This window comes from Platichthys flesus, chromosome 15, assembly GCF_949316205.1.
Source record: "Platichthys flesus chromosome 15, fPlaFle2.1, whole genome shotgun sequence".
NCBI classification, from domain to species: domain Eukaryota; kingdom Metazoa; phylum Chordata; class Actinopteri; order Pleuronectiformes; family Pleuronectidae; genus Platichthys; species Platichthys flesus.
In genome coordinates, this window is record NC_084959.1 from 19,882,331 (window position 1) to 19,906,087 (window position 23,757).

Consider the following 23,757-nt stretch of genomic DNA (forward strand, 5'->3'; position numbering starts at 1 on the left):
TCGACTTTTCAGTACTTCCATTGTAATCATGGAAAGAAAGCTTAATATAAGAACCCATTCAGCAGCAATAAGAAATCTCCTTCCACAAATGAACAGATGGCACACACTCATTTGATCTGATTGGTTTGTAATACATATATGTAAATTGTAAATTTAGTCTTAGATGTTTCCCCATTACATGAACTCACTCCTCCAGACTGCGTTTATTAGTGTAATTTCTCATTAAAATGAGACATGAGGAAAAATCTTACAAGAAAAATTCCGCAAAGAAGTAAACAAGATCCTTAGAAATATGATCCTGAATATCAAGTGCCAAATAGTGTTAGTGCTTTTGGATAAAAGAAAGAAAGATGCTGTGACTTACTTTCAGCGTTGATTGACATTGTGTCTTTCTCCCAGGACACAACGGTGATGTAGGCCTCCACTGAGGCAGGGATAATGCACTTGAAGACCGCCACATTGCCTCTCATGGCTTTCTGGTCCTCCACCCGGACAGTGTAGGGCTCTCGAAGGACTGGGAGGAGGGGACAGAGAGATTAGTTGGGCATAAGTTGACAAACTACTAATACTGAGCTAAGACAAGATATCCCTCATTATTGAACATGATTGTCGAGTGCAGACATTAAAACTGACCAGCCTTAATATGGACATCTTGGCTCCTGATTCTCCCTGAGGGGTTCTCCGCCGTGCAATAGTAGGTGCTGTCGTGGATGAGTTTGCTGAAGCTGGAAGGGGGGATGTGGAAGATCTGAAGGGTGCCATTGGGGTGCACATGGCGGATCCCTGGCACGTCGTAGATCTCCTCGCCAGTGGCCAGGTACCAGCGCAGTGAGACAGGGGACAGGCCTGCGGCGGGACAGGGCACCGATGTCCCTGTGGTGCTGGCGAACACTACCTCTTGCACAGATGCATTGACAAAATATAAGCTGGAACGTAGGTCTTCACAGAAAACTGCAGGGAGAGAAGGAAGATCAAAAATAAAACCATTAGATAATTGTAATTTTTTATTTCCAACAATATTTGATTTATTATTGCAGACGTTTTAACATGATCAAACTGTGCCTCCAACCACTGGTAACCCCCTCACATCACAGAGCCGCTACTACATTTGACAGATTCTGCTATCCTGCTCCTCTGTTTCAGTGTTGTATCCCTGACTGCCCGTTGTGTTTGTGCACACTGCAGTGGCGGATGGATGCAGAAGTGTATCTCTTGTTGTCTATGAAGAGTCATTGCAGCAAAGCTCTGGAAGAGCAGCAGTGGGAGGGAAACAGCCAGCAGAGCACCAAAACAAGCTGGCCTACAGAGAATGTATACCCCTAGCGACACCCTTTCTCTACAACATACTTCATAAATCACTCACACACACAGAGATAAACAAAACAACATGCTACTTTCTTAACCCACTATATGTCTCAGAAATCCAGTGAGTAATTTTCCAAGAATTGGGGCATGTCTTAGTAAAGGTATGGAAAAGAAAAATGCAATCAACTCAAACAGTGCACTCATGAGAGGTCACTCAGAGCGTGCATAACCTCCGCCAAGGCTGATTGGCCACTATATCTTAAAATTGGATAAACTACATTTCACCTGTAAATGGTTATCAGCATTCATGAGATCTCTGCATTATTTCTTGATCAATCTAAATGTCACCTAAAATGTCAAAAAACATCCCATCTTAAAATGGAATTTAAGTTCCTTGGCCCTTAACCCATCCTTTACTCAAGTTTCAATATTATCAGTTCAGTTGTTTTTACGTAATCCTGCTGCTGACAGAGAGACAAACAGCAATACAAACTTCAGCTCCTTGGTGGAGGTGTAACAGAAAGTGGTTACATCATATCTTTTGAGTAAGAATGCCAAAGGTCATGTTGGTGTTTTCAAGGTTCTTGTTTATTTATTCTGGTGTGTTTGTGTTATTCTCACACAACAAAGCAAATATTCTTTTTTGATATTTAGATTTTGGCCAGTTTAATGTGATGCACTTCCACTGTAGCAGGTTATTGTGCAGGCAATACAACTCTTTACTGTTATGGACAACCTACACTGTCGGCACAAAGCCAGAATATGTGAACTGCTGGATCTCAAGCAAGAGTGGATGACTTGTATTATACTTCTCTAAAATATTTTTTTTATATTTAAGTTGCTCAGAAAAACAGAATGCAGGATAACTGCAGCATAGATCTGCAGCTCTGCATATCTGTATACTCTGTGCACACTTCTGCTATTAAAGAACCTTCAGACCACACATACGGGGCTCAGGATATAGAGCGGGTCGTCCACTAATCACCAGGTCGGCGGTTCGAACCCCCTCTCCCCTACTCTGCTTCCCCAAGCGTCCATGGCCAAGATACCAAACCCCAAATTGCCCTTGATTGCTCTGCAGGCAGTGTGTAAATGATGTGTGATAGAGAAGGTGCAGCATTTACAATCAAACGCACACAAAAACATGACTCGTTTCTTTTCTGAGGGACAGGTAACTTCATAAAATACTTTCCGAAACTACATAAGTATATAGCTATGCTATGCTAAGTCTGCACAAAATATATATATATATATAGAAACAGTTTTTAGTGTTTTTTTTTGTATTGTTTCTCTTCAGTACAGTAGTTCTAATAAGCTGGAATTTATATATTAAATGGTCAATTTGAACAAAATCTAAACTTGACATGAGTATAGAGAAGAAAGAAAACACGATGGCCTTAAGAGTTTAATGCACACCAAAGAAAGAAAATTTGAAAGAGAGAAAAATCTGATGAAGACATCGTCACCTGTTTGACAATGCAGCATGACGAAACAAAAAAAAACTAGCAAATACAGAAAGGCTGAGAGTTGCACAGAACAAAAAGGAACTAAGAATCAAAATAATACAAAACTGCCATACTTGAGTTGGTGTCATGGTTTGTGCTGCGTGGCATTATGCACGGAAAACCACATTTTAAAACAAGCTAATTTGCAAATAATGAGTCCACAACAAACACTGATGTAAAAAAAAAGTACAGTATAGCCCTTTAAAGCTATTCCTTTGAGCTGCTGTGTGGACAACCTGTGTCAGTCGCCGAAGGTAAATATTTCAGGAAATCTCTACTGTATCTCTCTGCTAATGTAGGCTCTCCCCTCCTGTCGCCAGCTTGCCTGCCTTTGCGACAGCTGCCAATCCCCCCTCCCCGGAGACCAAACATTTTAGCGCTCCATAAATTCCTAATGAGCGTGCTCAAATCACCGGCCACTTCCACCCACCGGTCGTTCAACCTGTTAGGACAAACAAACATCATGGCGTACACATGTTTCCGCACATTACTGGCAGCACTCACTTCACACGCGCAGTACTCAGAGGGCCAGGCCTGGAGGTGTTGAAAAGTAAAGGGTTGTAGTTGTCGACAGCTACAAGGCTGTGGCATCTTTTCCCAGAGCAGGCGAGAGGAGGCAGAGGAGCCACTACACGTGACAGTTCAGGGCGACTTTTATTTATTGTACCTTTATTTTACCTTCAAAACAGACTATTTTGGAGTCAAACATTGAGGAGTCACATTTAGAAGTAACCTGTCCACAGGGAAGACCTCATAAAGAGTCATCAGATAAACTAGATCTATTTTGCTATCTGAAGTGTGCATGTACAGTTTGAGTTTGTATTTTCTTTCATTACGATTTTTCTCTCTTTTCTCTGCATTTCAAAAAATATACTGATCAATCATTTGTTTGTAAGCTGCATTTTTAAACGTTTTGCTATGATTAAGCATGAGTGCATTTTAATAACTAATGCAGTGCTCACAAGGCCTCCTCAAACAGTTCTACAATTTACTGTCACTTCTATATTTGTGTTTGACATTGTTTGCAGAGCTTTTTATAAACAGTCTGTAGTAGAGAGTGGAGTTAAAAAACTTTGTTCATCCTACCTGGTTTATCCACAATGAAGATTTTATGTTTAATGTAATTACTTTACTTTATTGTTGACGTGTGAGGCTCATACACCAGTATGATTGATTTACTGAACTTTTTTCATACACTGTACATTGGCTATTTCAGAGGTCTACTAAGGAATCAATACAATCTTTCGACCCAAACTGAAAACTCAAAATAAAAGCTTTGTAATTCAACATTACTGTTGTTGCTTTGACAAAGATCAGCAACATTGACACCAGTGAATGTCTGTGTCAGTCCAATATGGTGAAATATTTTTTTTATCATTATCAAAATGACCTGTCGTACATTTTAATCCGCGGTTTGACCGAATTGCCAACCACTGCTGTAGTTTAGTAGAAGACATATTCAGCTCGGCCTGCAAACTGACGGCCCACTGCCCCGCCCCCACTGACTGCTAAAGAGCGCTGGTCACCTGTTTATTTAATTATTATTTAGATCGAACGGCTTGCATGTCCTAATCCCAACAAACTCTGCACTGCACAAACTCTGCACTGCACTTTGTCAGGCGAACATAGCGAGTGGGAAGCCAATACGATAAACAGTTTGGGAGCTATGTGTTCAACGTACCGAGAGACAGACAGATGTTTGTGGAATTAGTATGTTAAATATGTTTTACTACTTATATAAACATGTGTTAGCCACTCAAAATAACAAGTTGCTCCACTAAATTTACAAAAAAAGCATCAAAATATCCTGTTAAGAATTTCCTCTCTATACCATTGATGATGCATGGAGAACTTCTCGGGGGTTAATTTACTGCCATGTAATCACACTGAGTAACAGCTTGTCAGTGGTTTTCTCAAGTAGGAAAATCTGCTGTCAAGATGGTCATAAAATCTCAGCATCTGTTCTGAAGAGCGGAGAGCCGCTGTGGCTGTGTGAATTATCAGCAGAGTAAATATTTCCGCACAGTTTAGTTAATTTGGCTCCTGAACAGCCGCTCATCATCTGAGTGATGATCTCAATTTACTGCTAGTGCGATATCCCTCGTAGTGATCATTTAAAATGCACTGATTTATCAACAGTTTGTTTTTATTTAATTTCTTAAGGGACAGCACAGCCTAATTTATATCTCCGCTATTGCTCACCATATATTTCACATTTTAGATGGACTGAGAGTAGGGTTTGGCTTGAATGCATGTGTACCAGTTAGTGTTCACGTGTTTTACATTAGATAAAGTAGCTCATGATATCGTAACTCCCAAAATGTATCCATTAATAAAGCAAAAACGTTCAGAGCTGCATTGAGAGGTGGAGTTTAATGAGTAGATACTTATGAAATAAAAATGAAATGAAATATAACTTTGTTGCAGGATAATTGTGAATAAAACAAGAATATGTTGGGATGAATGTAGTTTGAATGTGAAGTGTCAGGTCAGAGGTTGTGTGCGTATACGAGTGAGGCCCAGGTGACACTTAATACTTAGTGTGAAGTATCTTTAAAAAAAGGTTTCAGTCTAGTTTACCCAAGGACTCAGACTAATGAGCTAATGTGGTGAAATTTGAAATATTTTCAAGCAATGAACCAACTGAATGTCAAAAATGGAACTTTACACAATTTACGCATTGTGTTTTAAATTTAGATCAAAGCAAATCTACTAACTGGCTACTAACAGTTCCTGTTAACGGACAATCACCTTCATTACTCTGATAATTAGGAAACATTCTCAGTCTGATATGAGCCAATATATGAAATTATAAGGCACATAGTTTTAATAGTAAAAAAAAATGAACTGATGTTTGGAAATGTTTACTCTATAGACATCAGTGATCCCGCCAACACTGTCCTTACTGTATGACACAGGTAAGATGTGCTGTGACAAATCATTTGACTGCTTTTACATCTCTAGAACAGTGCGGGCTGTTGTATCAAAAGTTAGGAGCAACGATTTTGCTCGAGAGGATCCCATATTTGACAGTAAACATTGATCAGAGACTCCTGTGCAGAGAGTTTGACGGCTGCTGTATTGGCTGACACTGTCTAATTAGAACAAACTGCCATCATGAATTCTGAGTGCATTTGAAAGGTGACGAGCGAAGAAGAGCGGCCGTCTTAAAACTGCTTTTGTCTCAATCGGCTTTGCACCAACTCATAAAAAATTGACACCTACACCACCACCGCCACCTACTTCTGGGTGGCTGATTCCTTAGGAAGTGAAAGCCTGATGGACACAAAACCCTGACAGATCCCAGTGGTTCAGATAGATACAGTGGGAGTGCATTTATTTTTCAGTGCAGTGCCAAGGAAAACAGTGCGGGTGGGGGTTGAGTGGGGAGGCGAGAGAGCACTCAGACAGCAACACACACAGGCCACTATTAACAGAGAGAAAGAAAGAGGATGTAAAAAGAAAAAGAAGGATGGGAGAAGTTACCATGACAGAGGTCAAAGGTACACTCCATCTCAGCTTTACTCCACAACTTTCCGATGTATATATCTTGTTCCTTTTCTTATTCCTCCTCTCTGCGCTCTCCTTTCTCCTCATTTCCATGCTCTGCTCTACATGTTTATGCTCCTCTCTAACCTTGATCTCTCCTTCACGCTTCTCTCTACACGGGAATACAGGTGCAAAACAAAAAGGGTAAATGTGCAGGGACGGTGCCAGAGAGGAAGTCTGTGTATCGCAAAGAACCCATGCTGTCCACTAACTCCCCTCATCTGTGTTTATCCTCCACTGGACCTTCACAAGTTGTGGCAGCTTGAAGCATTGAGGTCTAAAATCAAAGTGCTGTAGGAAATATATAGAAAACAACCGGCAACACATATAATCTGCTGTCTGCTGCACTGTTATGGGTCGGTGTACTGATAAAACAGAATCCCCTGCTCGGACAACTTGTCCAATAATGCATCTGAATCAGGTTAGTTCACAACAATCCTTAATGTTTCCCTGTATGGGTTATCTAATAGAAGTTCCATGAAGATAATTAGTATTTTAGGGGATTGTGTTAGAATATTCAGTTGTAAATTAATAGCTCAAGACAAACCGTCCCAATTAATCATGATGCTAGTTTGCAAGCAAAGGAGACAGTGCGTGGGTGGCTGTTGGCTGTCATCAAGCGTGTTTGTGTTCAGCACCGTTAAATAATAATCTAATTAACGGCTGTCATAAAACAGTAAGATGTAACACTTACAAATGTGCATCTCTAAGATATGTAACACACTCGTTCTGCATATAGCCGAGGATGTTTTGATAACACTGGGAACACTGGAGTGAGATCAAAACAAGAGCTGACTGAATTTTGAAACGGGAGATAAAAGATTAATGCGTACCCTATCGATAACCGGTCAGCCGTCAGTCGGGCTGCAAGATCTGCAAGATCTGCAACACTTTGGTCCACATCTCAAAGGATTGTCTTGGTTGAAAGTGCGGTTTTTCCGAAATTTACTTATAAATAAATAATCTCATTTTAGATTTTGAAACCGCCCTGAAAAACCTGATTGGGCAATTGTTGTTTTTTTTCTCTTTCCCATGGAGCCAGAAAACAAAAGTTGAAATAATATAAGCTGTTAAGCTACATTTTTTTATTTTTAACAATTAAATTCTCAATTGTACAAACAGTTTCCTCGATATAGCTTTGACATCGCAAACATAATATTACAGGTCATGCTGTAGGAACACCAACCCACTCGGTTGCATATCATGCCCACACATGCAGGCTCTCACTAACATTAAACCTATGGCAGCCTCTGCAGAACCTGTCTTAATCGACATCATTTTTTTGATCAGCCAAAACCACAAAGAGGAAAAAGTGATATTGTTCAATTATAAATCTTATTCATCTATAATAGATGGACTCTCTCTGTTTCATCTGTCTTAGAAAAGCGGAGAGGAAAGGCAGGAGGTGGGGGGCCTTTTTGGATTTAGTGAAGTGGAGTCCCGTCTTTCTTGCTGGGTGAAATAATGCCTGGCAAAGTCCAAGATGTCAGCACCAAATGGCGGCAGGCCCCGTTGAAGCCCCTAACCATAGATTGCAGGTGACTCCTGATGCAGTCGTCATATTGTGGAGCCTCTGCTGCTGCGTTTGTAGCTCAAGGGCACCAGACACGCTTCGGTCAAGGAGAGTGCACGCGGGCGTGTCACAGAGATATGGGGGGATGAGCGCTAATGTATGAGAGCCCCATAGATATAAGGGTTTGGTTGACAGGTAAGACAAAGACGAGTCAGCTCAGCTATTTTAGAATATTAAATGTAATGTACGTTGAAAATGGACAAGAAGACACGGTAGGAGGGACATATCTCCATGTTTGAAGATGCACCTTGATCCTCAGTGAAATGTCTCCTTCAAAAGAATAAACAGACAAGTCTTTCATGTTTCCTATAACGCATCTTAAGTAAGACCCATGAACTTCCATTCTGACAATGTCCATCAGTGGTTGCGTCCCAATCACCCAGGCAATTTATTTAAGTAAATGTCCGATCAATACAGGTCCCACTAACACACAACATAAATAGGCCTATGCATTAGCCTGTGCATTAGCCCACTGATGTGTCAGGGGCTTTTTGCTCAGCCTGTGTTTACCTCAACCAAACACCATTAATCAACCCAAGCTGAAAGCGCTTTGGAGCTCCTTGTTTTATTGTTCAAGTGACAAAAAGCTCATTGATGCATATTGTCCTGGTTGACTGTTTGGCGTTCGGCAAAAATAGCCTAATATTCACTCTCTCCCTCTAAAGGTTTTATCACTCTGAATTAGCTATTAACCACAACATGTCTGCCCTACCCAAGCCTGCTAATGTATTTAAACATTAGAGAGCACACTGGCTCTCAACCACAGTGTGGCCCTCACCAGGTCAGAGATCTGTGTGGGGCTACAGTGGGCACCGGGGCATCAAGACATTAGGGCAGTTCCACTGGGGAAAACAAGCACTGAGCCACACTGACAGCTCATGGCAGGCGATGCAGGTAATTAAGGCAGAGGCTGCCTAGGGAGGGGTGAGTGGGGGCTAGGGGGTTAGAAAAGGGGGAGGGATGGAGAGAGGAGGACAGGATGGCCTCATGATGACAGTGAGTAAGCATCCACCCCGCCCAACCACGGCACCCCACCCCCACAACCTCTCCACCCTCCTCTCTTGCCCTAGGGGTTTACACAATAAGCGTAAAGCAAAGTGCTGCGCAGAGCCGAGATGCACAGATCAGAGAACAGGGTCCCCTCACTCTCCCAAATCATCGGCTCCCAATTTGCCCTCATGAATAATGTTGAGCTGTGCACTCTGTGCCATGCAGCCGCTATGTAAAACCAATGATACCCTCCTCTGATGTCAACTCTCTGGAGGGCGAGAGGGGAGTCACTGTGGAGAGGGTTGGTTGATGCATATGAATGCTCATTTGCATATGAGCTCCTACAGGAGAGGAGGGAGTTCCCACGTACTGGGTACTTTGAATACCTTAATCAATTACATCACCAAGGTGGAAATGGACAAATACTGCAAATCAACTGCGACAGAGGGAGAGAGAGAAACAAAAAGCGAGTGAGAGGAGGAGAAACTCCTGTGAGTGGGTAAACAAGCTCTAGCTGCTGCCACTGAAGTTAATATGCAAAGGAACAACAGAAAGGAAGAGAAAATTATAGAGAAAAAAAATGTTTTATAATGCTCCATTATCCCTCGGAAATGACAAAGCACTGAGGTGCCACCATGTACCTGATGCAGCAGCTTCCAGTATTACTCAACATGAATATTAAAGCATGAATCATATCTTAATGTAGATTCTTCTCAAACCTCTAGAGGCACAGAGGTTAGTACATGTACTGCTTAACAAAGCCATATTAAAAGCCTTTACATTCAGCAGCTATGTCTGACGGTCCCCTGACACTGAATCCGATGTTTAGATGATGGAAGTAAAATGTTCTTTAATTCCTCTGGGCCACAAACAAATGTAGAAATTCACTATTCTAGATTTCTAGCCATGCTTGAAGCAATGTCAACTGGTCGGTCCACTGCATGTCTTTGTTATTGAATTGTTGTTGTTCTTATTTTGAGTTTGCAGTCATGCTGCACTGCTCACCAGCTTGGTTGTAGCATCATATTTAAAGAAAATATATGACACTGGTGAATTCTCATCATGGGAAGAACGTGAACAAGCTTATCTTCCAAAATTCTGAGGTATTATTTTAACTTGAGCATTCCCCACTGTTTATTTCTTCTCTCTACGTAAACACGAGCAGAGTCTACTCTAGACTTTCAAGGTGGTGCTGAAATTCACGTCTGTCTATATTCAAAACAGTGCTTCGCGGGCTAATATATATTTTTGTTAAAGCTGTTAGTTATTGACTTTCTTGGCTGAACAGTTCGACAGTACTTGACTCAAGTCTCCATGTAATTTACTGCAGCATAATATACACTGTGCTTGCTTTCAGAGGGAGGAAGAGTGGCATTATTTCACTTGCAGTCAAATTTCAACCACCTCTGCTTGCTGCTTCTGTCAAGAGCTACTGTGAATGAGCTGACAGAGAGAGAGAGGAGGTGGCTCTCAGGTGAGCTTGAGCGGGACAACATTAAACCCAGCAGGGAAGGATGAGCAGGGAGATTAACTAAAGGAGGAAGGCTAACAGCTTGAAGATCATCTTTATACAGCATTGCATAGGACAACTCAGGAGTCTATATCCATACACATCACATCCACCTGATCATGAGTGGAAACTCTGAAAAGTATTTAATGACTAACCTGTTTTTCCTTTAGTTTTATCTTTTTAAAATGTTTTTATTTTGTTTATTTGATGTATTTTGTCATATCCCTGATAGAACATGAAAGTTGAATGACCCAGAGCTGAAATGCAACATGGTGAGTAAACCATAGGCCAAAAGTGGGACTGGATAATGTTTCAGCAGCATTGATGTGGTCAGCTTTTGTGCTGTTCTCGGGTTTGTCTTGTACCGTTAAACACATGACACAGGTGATGTGTTTTTGTATGCCGGAAACAGACAAACAGTTAATCAGATAGAATATGTAGATCATGTTAGTCATAGGGCTTGGCGATATTGCCCAAAACATTATGGTAAAAGAAAAAAATCGATTGAAATTAATTATTCAAATCATTATTTGACTTGAGGATGTTTGTTCTATCGTACAATTGACTTTTGTATTAAACTCTTCTTTATGGCCAACTATTTTCCCATCTATGATCAATACAATATTAAAAACAGTTTGAATTGAAAATTGAATTTTGTCTTCCTCAATTTGGATAACTGGTTTTAAAACCTCAAATAATATAGGTATATGATTTATATGTGCAGAGTTTTTAGAAAATCTTTGTTTTATTTGATGCAAATAATGCCTCTGGCAGAAAATTATAATAATTATAACTATATACTGTATATAATGCAAGAATATACTCATTTATGGCCCAATTTTAATTATTTGAATCAGGGAATAAATTAAAACTCTGCTGATAGAAAAACATATTTCTAAGGGCCTGCCCTCATATGAGGTTTTGAACAAGTGATCCACACTGAGAAAGCAGTTAGAATTGGTTATAAAGAGCCTATGTGGGTGAAAACCAAAATTTTTTTACATTGTTAATTTCTACAAAAGACAAGTTTGAAAAGAGAAGATCGGTCACTAAATTATTTCTGTGGTTCAGAAATAGATGTACAAAGATAAAATGGAGAATTGTGCAGTAGTCTGCATTTAGCATCTGAACCGGATTTAATGTCCTTGCAAACCTTGGCAGTGTGTCACAGACTTGGGTTGATATACATTCTGTTTGTAAGTGTTGCCCTTAAAGTTGCATGAATTACTTACATTGATTTAGCTTATAGCCTTATAAATAAGGTTATAAATAGACTTCCTTGCAGATCAATCATGGGGTTCAGTATGCAGTGCATTAGCAAGTAATTACAAAAACAATCCAGATGATTGCATCAAATTGGATGAACAAAATAAAGCAATAAATAAAAGATATGAGAAACGATGATAATAAGATGATAAGATTAAATAAAAGGTTAGAGATATCGCTATGTGAAAACATTTGCTTCGTTGCTATGATGTTTTTGTATTTTTGGATCATGGAAAAACGAAAGCTATTTGTGGGAGGGAAACAAAGAGGCAAAATGAGCTGGCAGTCGACAGTGGAGGGCAAATCAAAGTCCCGGGGTTAAATGGGATTGTGGGTCAGATGACTAGACATCGCTGCCCTTCCGCTCACAGCCATCCTCAGCCTCAGAAAAATATCACCCCCCCGCCCTCCACTCAATAGCCCTCCATTTGCCTCAAAGGCGGTCGTTTTACATCTTCCGTAACCTCACTGCAGGAGAGTCCTCCTTACTGCTCCTATATGTAAAAATATACAGCGGATAAATGGATGCAAATTTGTGTCGCATTTTGTGCATCCTTACTTCATCTCTTCAATTTACCTTGAATCAAGAAGCATAACAAGACTGAAAAGCGACAGAGCACAATGTGACAGACTGAATCCCATAGTGGACATACAATATAGGGTCTACTCGTTTAGTCCTATGGAGGCAGTCTATACTGCACTATTATAAATCACCCTGAGAGATACAAAGTCAATTGAGAGTAGCAGAGACAGGCGATGGCAGCTATCTGCATTAGTGCTGTACTCAATCTACACACAGACAAGAGTCATGCTTTATTAACCATCATGTTTTCTGTGATTACTAGACCACGCTACGTCAAAAGCAGCATTCATTTATGTTCATAACCACCTCTCAATGCAGCCTAACATTTGTCTCTCCTTGTCCTATACCTGGATCGTATATGTAGCAGACTGCCTGCCTGGTGACAGGGGGGCTTCTGCAAACACTGCCAGGCTGCAAAACACACATCAATGTATTCAGAGCGTTTACTGCCCGGGATTAATCAAATTATAATTTAATCATCTGATCAAACAGCAATTAGCATAATCACTTCTGGGAAAGGCCTGATAGCGTGGAGACTGGAGCGGAATGGAGCTGGGGGCTAGCAACACTTTAATGGAACATTTGCCAGAATGTTTGAAAATGTTACACATTTCAGGCAACAGGAACAGAGCTGGATCTTGAATGCTAATCAGCACAGTTTGGTTATGCCCAATGAATACATCCAGTGGGCAGCCGCCGGGGAAGGAATTGCCAGCGAGGTCCTGATTTGATTCATTTTTTCGTTGATAGTGTTTGATTTACTCCCCAGCTATTCTGCACTACAATTCATCAAAAAGGGCAAGATCATTTTATTTCTGGAAAAATCATAATTTACTATAATTCTGTATAGTTCTTCACATTTGATTTGTTGGATATTAATACTATTTTTCATACTCTTTCCATATTTTATTTTTTTTGTAACTCCATTTACTTTAATTCCACCTGATGAAGCCACACCCTCCGTTGAGTGTTTGAAATATCCTCTTACTGTTTTGTTGTGAAGACGGTAGCACAGGGACATGACCACTTGAGAGTCTCAGGTTCAACGTGTTCTGTTCTTTCATTAAAAACATGCCTTAATTAGGCCTTATGTCCTCATTTACTATCCACAGAACTCAAGATGTTTTATTGTGTTGATATTATTACACTGTAAGCCCAATTCACCAGTTTACATCTTTGTGGAGACAGCAAAGCAGCTACAGACTGATATACGGTAGTCTGGGATATTCCCACTTTGCATTTTACCAAATAACATTCAACTGTACAGCCTGAAGCAGGGTTGATCTGTTTGAATGGAAAATACAAAGCATGAATATGTGGGCTGCTCCAAATGTCATTTACAATATGAAACATATCACTGAAACTAACCGGGCTTTTTCAGACTCTAAATAATTTAAGACACTAAATGATTTGGACCAATCATTGCAGTGCACAGAGCAGCCTTTTGTAAATCTCAATATGTAGTTATGTAGTTTTGTAGGCAATTATTTAAAATTCCGAAATTTAATTGAGGGTTTTAGAACGTTTTTGACTTCAGTAAGATTTTGGGTTTCGGAGCCTCAACATGACACTGCACTCTATCTCTTGTAGGTAATATAACACTGTTAATTATAACTTAAAACTTTTACAATATGATATATGAATGAGCTTCAAGTGTTGTTATTGTACATTATTGTATATGAATGCCATTTTGACTCTAGTGTTTTCATGCTCACACAGATATTTCTCCAGCACCATCCTACTGTACCTACAGTTTGCTGCTGATTCGACGGCAGACGGACGGTTTCTCTGTGTCAGCAGCTTCACTCATTCTCTTCTTTTTAGGGATATACATAAATAACGTTAAATCAGGCACATGCTGTAATAAGCTGATCACTCCGTGCATGCAGACAGGTGTATACAGCCAACAAGGACATGAAGAAACCCCACCAGGCAGAGTCCCTGCAGGGTTACTCCCATGAGTAACTATACAGCACATAATGCAACTGCAGTATTTGGCTTTAAAAATACATAATATGGTGGTGAAGGGAATGTCCCCTTTTGAACAAGTATAGACAGAATATTCAGAATGTGAGTAGTGGAGTCGTTTTCAGAAACTGTATGTTCCAAGTTTAAAACACTTGATTTCCAGACAATTCTCTGTAGTAAGATCAGGCATTGTGTTTGCACTTTCTGAATGCAAATGTCTGCTGGCAGTAAACACTAGTGCTTGACAATACATAATGTACCAATGACATTTGAGAAAGTGTCTTCATTCTTCTGACATCTTCATACCTGGCAACAGAGGATGAGCATATCTGTTTCCATGTCTCTCCATGAAATGACTGCATTTATCACGACCCCAGAAAAGGCTGAGGTTCCTCTGCTATTGACCTGTCACAGTGGGTCACCTGAGTGGAGCTGCACCTGCCAACCAGACTCTCATTGTATCAGTCTGAATGCAGAATAACAAGCAGCCCTCTGTGTGTTAGTTTCTCTAAATCAAACACAGTCTGCTGGTACATCTTTATCTGTCATATGAGATATCCAGTGTTCTCACCACAAAATATTTCAATAGAGCAATACAGGTTTAAGTGTGACACTCATGGCAATGAGAAAACAGCGCTGGTCAGAGCCTTTATTTAAAGAATTACCTGAGCTCCACTCGGCTTATGTCCTGCTGTACCTTCGTGGCCATAGCATTAACCTACTGCCCTATTTTATAATGAAAGCCTTCAGACACAAACAACACAACTAATTGTTATCTTGTTAAGTCCGATAAACACACACAAAAACCATGGTCCACCAAGACTCTAGCAATGTCCGTTCATACATTCAAGCGATGCCATTCAAAATACATTGGAAATACATGTCACACAAAATCTCAAAGGGAACCTCAGAGAGTAACAACTGATCAACTGTCAAACCAGTTCTGTGATTGTGAAGTATAATTGGAATGACAGATCGTAGTCAGCATCTGTGACACTGTGTGTGACACTGTGATGCAAACAATTTTGGACTAACTTGACAAAATGTTAAAGTAAAGACTTTGTCTGTGTCTTTTTGGATACACAATAAAGACTGTTGTGCCTCCTCAGTGTCTGGCAGTGTTACTCTCTGCCTATGAAATGGGCCTGTTTCTGAACGAAGAATCACACTGATTTGATATGATTCTTTGAGCTGTAGATACAAAGCGCCTCTGTGTGTCCTTCCTCCCCCTCTCTTCCTCCTTCCTCCTCTTTTTCTGCCTCACTACACCCTACCATCTCCTTAAGCATTCTGGTCTGGGTTAAATGAAACCTTTAACAGTTCAATGTGCAACCATTAACATATGCTTGAGTCTACTCTTGTCTGAGCTGCCACGCTCAGGTTCAAGCGCACACACACAGTGGAGCGACACAAAAATCTTGACCCCATGGTACTGACAAATCCTGGAGTGATTAGTGAGTCTACGAAAACAGCATGTCACTAATACCTTCTGGTATTAAGTCTTGTGAATAATTAAACTAAATAATAGGGAACAAATCTCATTGAACCTGAATTTAACAGGTTTGAGTGATCAAAAACATGAAACCATCACTATCGTGACATGTAAAATGTGTTAATAAATTAGATGACACTGCAGATATTTCATGGAATAGGTATATATTGAAAACGGTTTCATTTCCAATTCCCAGCTTTATGAGGGTAAAGTCTGGTTTTAGTCAGGTTCTAAAAAAAATTACCACACTATTATATGGCAACGATATAATTAATATAACAAATAAGGGTTAAAAATGTGGTTTAACTTCTCTACCATGAAGCATGGATAAATACAGCAGCACTGTACACTACAACACATCGAGATGATACAAAGAATAATCACAGAACAAACACACTGGCCTACATTGTGCTGATATTAATGTGAGACTGAGGACTGAACTTGATTATAGTTGGCTGATGTGTGTTGCTGTGACTCTGTCAACCCGTCGTGGCGCTATGTGAAGTGACAGATGTATACCAGAAGACACTAGACTGCACATGCCTAGTTCCCACTGGCCTTAATGTGACCTCTATGCTGTTTTGACTGGTAATTGGTCAAAACAAGGCACTGGCACCAAACTCGGTGAACAGACATTAAATCAAGGTGCTCCACTAACGGACAGGATAGATATTTCACTTTGGCACAAAGAAAAATAAAAACAACACAGGTTTGTAGAGAGAAACGCAGGCAAATGAGGCTCTCTCAGTGGTGTCACCTCAACCCTGCCTGTATCTTCTTATTTTTGGTATAAATGCATTTTTTGTGGGGAATATAAAAACTACGAGGATTATGTTCAGTGACTAAAGGTTTTACTGGAGCCATACGTTCATTAAAAACGTTTTCTTGCTAATAGAAATATAACCTATATTAGGATCAGTTTCCAAAAGTATATTGTAATGCAACATATGTTTTGAACAGAACAACACAAACCACAGATTAGTCCCCTGGATGAGTCGGTAAATCAAGGTATTCTTAATTGGTCCAATGAGATGGAAGCATCACACTGAACGGTGTTCATATATTTGATACTCTCTGTCCTTCTCAAAGTAAATATCGTGCATGGTTTTCTCTTGTTAAAAATGTGCAGTGTAACAGCTGATGACAAGCACTCAGATGCTCGGGGGTTTTGTATCTTTAATCCTTGCAAAATCAGCACGGAAGATATATGACAAGTGATGATCTAAACTGGAAAGAAAATGTTGAGGGAAACTAAATTCTGCATAATCATTAATCATTTTTGATGTCTGGATTAAGTCATACGGAAAATGCTAACTGCATGTTTTAATAAGCGGAGGTACCATTTCTCCTGCAGCCCCTCGCCTTCCGAAGCTGAAAGCTAAAAATACACATGCACAGAGTGATACTAAGAGCCAATTGAGGAGCTTTGCTGTATATTTACACAGCTTATTAGTGTCCAATTGAGCATGTGTCAGATTTCCCCCCCTGGCGTAGCTGTGCAAAAACAACATTATGCCATTTCCCCAATTTTATCTCTTCACAACTGGAATATGTTGTTCCTGTTCCATTTAGGTTTTAATAGACACTTTTGCAAGAGTACTTCAAAAGCTCAAGCACCAATGAAGTGAACTCTTCAGCATATTTTACTCTCCACAGCAGTGAATTGTTTATATCTACTGTAGATGAGATTGAAGATTCGTCCACGAACAGAGAGTCAGAGCAAAATGGAGATTGTACAGTAGGTACTATACATAAATGACCACTACGCACGCAAACTAGAGCTGCAGTGAAGTAGGGTGGATAGGAGTTGTAATCTTTATCATCAGTTTTCCACTGACAGGCGATGCACCTATCAAATGTCTATATAAAGAAATGAAGGCTAACATGAATGAACAATCAAACATTGAAATCTGTGTTGAAAGCGTGTTGAAATGAAATGTCATTCCCATATCATGAGTAGAAACTTACAGGCTTAATGTATCAGGAAGCATTGCCAGGGTCACCTGACAAGAGTGCAAAGCAACCCTAAAGCCCACACTGCAACAACACTCATTACCCAGGTCTCCATAGAGACTACCTCAGCAGCCTGTACAGGACCAGAGCCCTAAAAGCCTGTATTTCAGGAAGCTACATCTCTTTGTCCAGAAGAAGTGCAGAATGTACGATTCTGATGGAAGCTGCTCATTAAGAATAATCTTTGCTGGACTGTCCAGGGAGAGCAAATATGCAGCAGCAGAAAGAATACTGTCTAAGATCAACAATAATGGCCCTTTTCTTCTCCTATACAGTCGATTTAGTGTAGCGCAGACAGAAGCACAACACAAAGAGAGGTTTGTCATAATGCACTCTGGATTATTCTAGTTCACGCCACACAACCAACATTTAAATCTTCAAATCAATAGAAAAGGTCAGCCTCAAATGAACCAAGTCCGTTGATATGAATGGCACTGCAACCGCAGTGAGCACAAACGTAGCATTCATCACAATTACGAGTGCTATAGCTGCCATTCAAAGTTTCCATGTAGATGTGTCTAGCAGCAGCCATTTTGCAACGCTGTTGCCTGGACCAAAGAGACTGAAAAAGCCATTCACAAGCAAAGCGATAGATCGTGCTCAGCAAACAGACAGTTCAGCGCAGCACTGAGGGAGATTTGAAATGGACATCGGATTCCTCTTGGTCTCCTGAAATTGTCTTGCCTCAGTCAAAGAAAGGACTGTTTTCTCTGATATTGTCACTGCGTTTACCCTGTTCTCCCCTATAAATAACCGCTGCCTTCATTGAACCCTTCAGCATGGCCACAAAATGGTTTTCCTGTCATCTTTGCTTGACGCATCAGCCTCTACTCTCAGTTCACAGCATTGTGTCCACTTTTGATTTTATTTCAAACCCTTTCCCTCTGTACGCCTTTCAAAAGATTTCCTTAATACCCCAATTTTCTTTTGAGCTGATTTCTGCCCCCCAACACGCGCACATCCCACCCCTTAGCTCACAGCCCCTTGTCCTCCTCATACCCCCCCGTTTTTACACACCCTTCGTGTACTTGCTGTAAAAAATCAGTCACCTCAATCCAGAGCAAAGAAATAAAATACATTGAGGATATAACCCTGCAAAATAAACAGTTTCTGCAGGATTTGCACTTGGGCAAGGGTGATAGGGCTCGACTCGTTTTTTTTCACAATCCAAAATGACTCCATGTCTTTGCTTCTAATATGGCGGGTGCAATGCCAGAAAAAACACAGCCAACCTATTTAATCCTTCTTTTTTTTGTGTATCTTAAATATATCTATCAAGATGTATATGAACATACAATTATACATGTAAAAGTCACGTAATTTATTACTTATTTTTTTATTGAAAATATTATGACATGCTAATAAATACTGTTCATTTTTATCAATATACTTTTTGGTTAGTAGACAGCTTTTTAATAAAATATTTACTTAATGTGAAAACAAAAAATATTGCAGTATTTTTTAATTGACTAAGTGTTTGAATGAAAATCATAAACAAATTGATGGTGAACCCCTCAGTTAAACACACAAATCCGTAACATCTCATTTATTTACCCTGAGATCATTTTTCTCATTAGCCATATTCAAGAGAATGTGTTAGAAAACTGTCTAAATGCTCAATGAGCACATACAAATAATGCAGGCAAATGCACCCAGACTGAGGCCCAGTGCAGTTTGACTGGAGAGAATAAATAGTCATTTCAGTATCAAGAGAGGATGAAACAAAATAATTGTGAGGTTTTATTTGAGGCCTAGAAATATATCATGCAAAAACTAAACTAAAATGCATTCAAATATCTTGTTCCTGTGCAGTACAGGCTGCACCTATATCCTCAACCTACATTTCTCCTCTCTCTCTCTCTCTCTCTCTCTCTCTCTCTCTATCCCTCTCTCTCTCTCTAACTCCCTCTCTCTCCCCCTATCTCTCTCTCCCTGTATATCAATAGCCTACATTTTTTGAGGAAAAGGTCAAACCTAAATCTTGAAAATGCACGAGTGGTTAACCATTCTTAGTCTTAGTCCCAATTAATGTTAATGTGGATGTATCAACCTCTAAAAAGCCATACGTGCTGCATGTGTCAGGACGTAGCAACAGCCTGTTCCTCCGTTCAATTTTCCAGCACCAAAAAATCAAAGAATCATTATCTTGAATGTGGAAATGTTTAAAGACAATTTCTAAAAGCATGTATACACTCAGTCCTCTGAAATAATTAGAATAAAGTTGAAGTTGAATGTGAACAAATGCATCACCTACCATTCAAGATGCACTGGGAAAAGATGAGAGCCAATATCCACATGCCCCGCTCCGTTCAATATCCAAGCTTATGCTTTTTCTTCTTATCTCCCCGCACTCTTTCTTCTTGTTATTTCTTTCTTTTATTTCTTCAACAAGTCAACCGCAATGAAAGAAGAGGGAGCACGCAAATCTCTCCTTCTCTCCTTCTCTCTCTCTCTCTCTCTCTCTCTCTCTCTCTCTCTCTCTCTCTCTCTCTCGCTCTCTCTCTCTCCCTCAATCCTTCACGTTGGGAGGAAGATGAAGAGGAAGAGGACTGAGCTTCTTCTTGCTGCTGATTGTCTCCGGGTGCAGCGGGGGAATAGTATTTGATCCACAACTGTGCGTACCCCTCAACCTTTTGTCGGTTTGACCGAACCGCACTGCCGGGCCTTAGTGCAGCCGTCCCCGCGTGTAGGAGCGCAGGTCTGCGTGGAACATGAGGGAGCTGGGCTCGGTGCGCTCCGGTCCAGGTGAGCTGTGCTGATGCTGCTGCTGCTGAGTCAGAGGCTGGAGACGCATAGGACAAGCAGCCAATGCGCACACCCAACTCCACGGTTAAACAATAAAAAAAAAAACACGAAACAAAAATCAAAAAGCCTCCAAAATCGGAATAAAGAAAGGAATCAATAAATAATGAATAAATACATTAGAAGTCTATGCGCGGAAAAGAGCCAAACGTTTCATCTCATGCGTAAAGAAAAAATGCGTAAAAGTTGGATTTCTTTCCCCCTCAAGATTAAAAAAAAGCGCATAGAGTTGATTGTTAGCTGCGCTGGAAACTCATTCTCTCTATGCCGCCTCTCTCCGTCCGGCGAGCAACAAGCACACGCATCTTCCCCCAGCAGCCGCACACACAAACTGCGCACACTGGTCCCTGCGCTTTAGAACCTGCCGTGCCTCAGAGCACTGTGGAATAAACCCTCGCCTCCTTCTCCGCAGCCGCTTCTCCCCCTCTCCATTGCCTTAAAGGTGCAGGGGTGGGGAGACGGGGGTGGCGGGGGTTGGGGGGCGCACAGCTGAGCCTCTGAAGGAGGGCTAGACAAAAAACCAAACCCTTTCTTTGGTTTTATCACTTGGAAGACGGGTCAAAGTGTCCCCTACTCTGAGAGGGAGAACAGTGCATTTACATCAGCGAGAGAGAATTAGTCCATGCAGGACATCCTTCTATGGTTTGCCGGCACTGCTGTGGTGTAGCATGCAGGCTGGAGGATGGATGCTGACGAGGGGGGAGGGGGGGCAGGGAGAGGGAGGGATGTAGGCTACACCTGACCGGATGCTATGTAGGCATTTGGTGGGAGGACAAAAATCTAAATGATCTTAATTGGAGAAGATCTAGTCCTGTCTTTTAATGTGTTTTCTGTGGGTAATTTATGAGCCCTGGGGGTGTTTTGGGGATCCTGCCATCCTTACCCTTGCATTCATTAATTGACCTTGACAAATATAAGCAGCGACCACCCCCAATGCACCAGGGGGCATCAAACGGCAGCCATGTCAAACATCCACAGCCCCCTGCATGTGTTCACCTCCAATCAAACCAAAGAGGAGGCAGTGGATTAATAAACCAAAGCTTGCGCTGATAAGGGAGGAAGATTTGTGAACATATTCTATTTGAACGGATTAGGTGTGACCTCCATATTAACAATGTTAATAGCAATTTACATTTATGAGCATTTCTTTAGGTCTTTACATGGTTATTTTGTATATTGAGAGATAACGGGACTATGAAGGAACATGTAAATGTTTCCTTTTTTCTTCAGCAGCCAAACATCCGTGTTATGTACTTCAGGCACAGTGTTGTGATAAGAAAGTCACATTTGCATTATAGGTTGATGTGAAATGCTTTTGCAGCCAGTGACACAACAGTAACTGCTGTGACATCCACTGCAATGTGACTGTTTGAATTTAGCGTGGCCCATTTATTGTGGAATAGCAGGCGAGCCAGGCTTTAGTCCTCCTCCCAGATACAGTGTCTGTCTCTTAGACTTAGCGTCCACATCAGACCCACACATGAACATGCTCTGCACCAGGAATGCAGGACCTGTCACTGCCTGTCTGGACCCTGCATGGGCTTCCAGCCAGGCATCCCCAAAATAAAACAGATCATTATCGCCGACTCCAGGCACCCAAACATGCTGTTCCCCACACGTTGTACACAAAGTATGTTTTTGTTTGTGTTGATTTTGCCAAATCCCCCTCCCTGTCAGTCTCCTTGGCTCCCAGCAGTGACGTGGGTTTGCTGCTCATCCAGTTATGGTGCCGTGTTCGTTGTGATGTGCACGCCTCCTTTTCCTCTACTTGCCTCTGTGCAGTGCTGATCTGCAGCGTGGCACTCTAAATGCCCCACTACCCTATTTCAAGAAGATGACTATTGGAAATTACAAAGCTGCTCTATTGCAGACTAGCAGCTACCTAGACTACCTGCAATTACAACAGGATCCAAAAGTCTTGTGACCAGAATTCTTGCAAGTATTTATTGTCAATATGGACCCAAGATTCACAAATTCCAAAGGAGAAACAATTAGGGGTTTGTGTTGTTGACAAAACACAAAGGTATATTAATAAAGTTATTCCTGATTGCCTTTTTTGTCTTGTTATGTCCAATCATTCTGCCATATGGTGCCACTCCAGTGGACTGTTTGGGTACAGAGATTAAAATCGGACAATATGGTCATAAAGAGCTTAATCCGTATTTCTGTAATCCCTGATTTAACTCCATGATATGTTGTGAGGTTATGATGAAATCAAAGGTATTATCCTCTTCAAACCCTTCTGTAATTTAAACGCTCAATCTCCAAAGATGTAAACACAGTTTCTTAGGGTAAACACAGCAACCCTTGTTTTGTCTCGTGGTAGCGTTTTCATCTGTATTATTTTTGTTTTGTATTTCTAGCAGGGTTAGGCAAAGACTACAGGATGGATTATGAACACGACACAGCACAAAAGGTTGTGGAAGGATGGGTCAAGGAGCAGCACATACAATGTTGGTGCAGATTCAGATCAGGGGAATAAGGGACCTATATGTATGAGTATGTAATCCAGTGCAGCTTGTTGTAATTTAAGGGAAATATTGGGCCTTGGCACAGTGCAATTACACTATTATATTCATCAGATATTTAAACAACATGCTAATAATCTACAGCCATGCTAGCAGCGATGCTATCATTCCACTTAAAATATGGCAGGCTTCAACTCTGTGACTCTGTTCAAACACAACACTTATCAGATATCTGTTAAAATCACAAGCAACAGATGTCAATATACGCAACCAGACACATAATCAACTCTGGTGAAGTCAGGAAGTAAGAGGACATGCAGCAGGGCTGGAGAACTTCCATTTAGAATGCCTGAGAACAAATATTTCGGTCTGAACCATGGAGTCGGACAGAAGTTCGGAGTGTCTCAAAACACCATTCCCTCCACCAAGGATGTTATGTTTTCATTGGTTTGTTTGTCTCTCTGTTACCAAAACTTCGCAAAAACTACTCAACCGATATTCTTGAAGTTTAGTGAAAGGGTTGGGTGAGGGCTGAAATATAACCCCTTAACTTTTGGAACATATTTGATCAAAGGGTTGGACCCAGGATGTACTTTTCCCTTGTTTTAACATTGTGAGATAAGGTGTTAGAGATGGGTTCTCTGAGTGCCCTTCTAGTTTAAAGACATGTGTTGTTGGCAGCTTTTTGAACAGTGCAACAACAGACTGTTATCAGTTGATTTGACAGATCCTA

The 23,757-nt window shown here is 40.8% G+C and overlaps 1 protein-coding gene across 1 annotated transcript in view; it reads right to left on the bottom strand.

Annotated features, from left to right (window-relative positions):
* The window catches only part of dscama (Down syndrome cell adhesion molecule a), an 81,996-nt gene extending 61,218 nt beyond the window's left edge, over window positions 1–20,778 (bottom strand). The window contains exons 1-3 of the mRNA XM_062406579.1: window positions 20,009–20,778; window positions 634–951; window positions 365–514 (exon numbers count right to left, since the gene is read on the bottom strand). Coding sequence (XP_062262563.1) covers window positions 365–514; window positions 634–951; window positions 20,009–20,051 — 511 coding nt within the window. The 5' untranslated portion in view covers window positions 20,052–20,778. The remainder of the gene's footprint in view (window positions 1–364; window positions 515–633; window positions 952–20,008) is intronic.
* Window positions 20,779–23,757: the final 2,979 nt, after the last annotated feature.